Consider the following 2,976-nt stretch of genomic DNA (forward strand, 5'->3'; position numbering starts at 1 on the left):
GTCAGTCAGGTAGTAAGCTTCGTTGCCTGAGGCAGAGGTAACTCTGCAAGACCCTTCCCAGTTAGGGCCGAGCTTCCCTTCACCAGGGACCTTCTTATGATCCATGACCTTCCTTAGCACAAGATCTCTGGGTAGAAATTGGCGAATTAGCACATTTTTATTAAAACTTCTAGTAAGTTGTTGTTGGTATGCTGCTAGACGAATGAGTGCGGCCTCTCTGCCCTCCTCTATCAGGTTAAGAGCTTGGGCGATAGCCTCATTATTGTTTGCTGGTTTAAAGATTTCAGACCGAATAGTGGGAAGGCCGACCTCCAAGGGGATAATGGCCTCCATCCCATAAGTGAGAGAGTAAGGCGTCTCCTCTGTCGATCGTTGTGGTGTTGTTTTGTATACCTACAGAATGTTTGGTAGTTTTTCCATCCATTTGCCTTTGGCCTTCTCCAGCCGTTTCTCATCCCATTGATGACCGTCTTGTTAAACGCTTCAGCTTGACCATTGCCTTGAGGGTAGACTGGAGTAGAATTTCGGAACTCAATTTTTAAGTCAGAACATAACTTCTTGAAAACCTTCCCATCAAACTGGGCGGGTGCCGTTGTTAGATAGTAGGGCCCTTGGGATACCGAACCGATTAATGATGCTCCTCCAAACGAACCTTTTCATGCCAGCTTCCTTTATGCTTGCTAAGGCTTCAATCTCCACCGACTTAGTGAAATAATCAGTAGCAACAACGAAGAACCTTTTGTTAGCAGTACCCCTTGCTAGAGGTCCAACGATGTCCAGACCCCATTGTGCAAATGGCCATGGACTGGTGAGGGAGTTAGGTTCTTGGCTGGTTGATGAATGAGTGGGGAAAACCTTTGGCACTTGTCGCATTTTTGGACATACTGTTGGGTGTTTTTCTGCATACGCGGCCACCAATACCCATGAGTGAGGGCTCGGTGTACCAAGGACCGACCTCCAATGTGACTGCCACAGATCCCCTCGTGGATTTCATAAAGAAAGTTCTCCATAAGGTTGGGGTGAACACAAAGAAGATACGGACCGAGGTAAGACTTTTTGTAGAGCTTGCCCAAATGTGAGACCCAAAATCGCGCAGCTTGGTGCCTTGTTTTATGTTCTTCTTTCTTGTCATCTGGAAGGACACCGTTTTTTAAGAAGGCAACGAGAGGGTCCATCCAGCTCGAACCAAGGCAAATGACCGAGCTGGGTGGATCGATAGTCGGTTGAGGAACAAATTTGACCCATATCTTGCGACCATTTCTGGAGTCCACTAAAGAGCCAAGTCAGGCTAAGGCATCAGCGTGGCTATTTCCATCACGGCCAATTTTCACAACCCTGATAGCTTGAAATTTGAGAATCAAGTGCTTGGCTTGTTTTGCATAGGATGTCATCCGGTCATCGCGAGTTTCGTATACTCCAGTCAATTGGTTCACCACAAATTGGGAGTCGCTATAAGCGGGCAACTCCTCTGCATTAAAGTGTTCAGCGTTGTATAAACCAGCTAGTAGAGCCTCGTACTCCGCTTCGTTGTTGGAATCCTTCCATTCCAATCTGACGGCTTGCTCCCAAACAAACCTCTCTGTTGAAATAAGGATCATTTCTGCTCCAAAACCCTTTTGGTTGGAGGATCCATCAACGAACAGCTATCAAACGTCTCTAATGAAAAGTTTCCATGCTTTAGTGGGGATTTGATGAGTGTTGTGGATTCCGATTGCTAAGGCCGAGCTCCCTTCGGAGGGGCCGATCGGTTCTGGAGTGAACTCAGCTACGAAGTCTGCTAACATTTGAGCTTTGATAGCAATCAGTGGCTGTAATTTAATGTCAAACTTCCCCAATTCTACTGCCCACTTCGTTGTCCGGCCTAAGAAATCAGCTCAGTTGAACACAGACTTTAGAGGGTACTCTGTAAGGACATTGATAGTGCGTCCTTGGCAGTAGTGAGCAAGCTTCCTAAAGGCTATCAGTAGGGCGTATGCCAGCTTCTTTAGAGGTAGGTATCTGGTTTCGGCATCCAAGAGGGTTTTGCTAACGTAGTATGCTGGCTTTTATTCTTTCATTTCCTCTCTAATCGAGACTGCACTCACAGCGTGATCGGAGACAGCCAAGTAAAGAAAGAGCTCTTCATTGGGGACTGGAGTAGACAAAAGAGGAGGGGAAGAAAGATACTTTTTCAACTCTGCGAGTGCTTCGAAACACTGGTCACCCCATTTGAAGTCTACCTTCTTCATTAGGAGTTGGAAAAAGGGTCTCATTCAATCAGAAGACCGACTAATGAAACGATTCAATGCTGCAGCCATACCGGCGAGCTTTTGGAGTTCCCTAGCCTTTGTAGGTGCCTCGATGTCTTGGAGGGTTTTGATCTGGTCAGGATTGACTTTGATACCTTGCCTGGTCACCCGATCGAAGGTTGGTCGAAAAAAGCCTATTTTATTTTATTTTTTTGATTAAAATAGTAAAAAAAGCCTAGATAATCTTTGTCTGGCCATGGATAGATTTCGTACATTCACTATTTTGTACGAAAAAGTGTGCAATAGGTCACCCATTTTCTGTTAAAACAAAAAAACGAAAGGTCACACATTTTAAAAGTGGGGCTGATTAATTTCATGTTGATTAAAAAGAAAATAAAATATGTGACGTTTAAATTTTTGCTATAATAAAGCACATGCATTGAAGAGTCGTTGGAAAAGTTGTTAGTGATCGGCAATAGCTAGTGGAGATGAAATGGACAAATAAGTGATTAAATAAATAGGTTAATAAATTGATAACATATATATAAATAGATAATATTTTTAATTAGATAGACAAATAAATAAATTTTTAAATAGATTTAGTTAAAAAATATTTAAATTTAGGACTATTAACTTAATTGATGATACAGGCCGTCCCGGGTGGATGGGTCAGGCTGGCCCAAGTTCTTCAGGTTCCGGCTTCGGGTGATGATTCCGTCAGATGACCTGCAAGTAAGTCCAAAGGGGA

General features: G+C 43.7%; 1 protein-coding gene across 1 annotated transcript; it reads right to left on the reverse strand.

The window, feature by feature from the left end:
- Window positions 1-1,283: 1,283 nt before the first annotated feature.
- On the reverse strand, window positions 1,284-1,598 carry LOC145799390 (uncharacterized). The gene has a single exon (XM_082888957.1). It carries the CDS (start codon window positions 1,596-1,598, stop codon window positions 1,284-1,286), a length of 315 nt encoding a protein of 104 aa, XP_082745083.1.
- Window positions 1,599-2,976: the final 1,378 nt, after the last annotated feature.

Source organism: Camellia sinensis, chromosome 9 (assembly GCF_055761805.1).
Source record: "Camellia sinensis isolate YWXY chromosome 9, ASM5576180v1, whole genome shotgun sequence".
In the NCBI taxonomy this organism is placed as follows: Eukaryota; Viridiplantae; Streptophyta; class Magnoliopsida; order Ericales; family Theaceae; genus Camellia; species Camellia sinensis.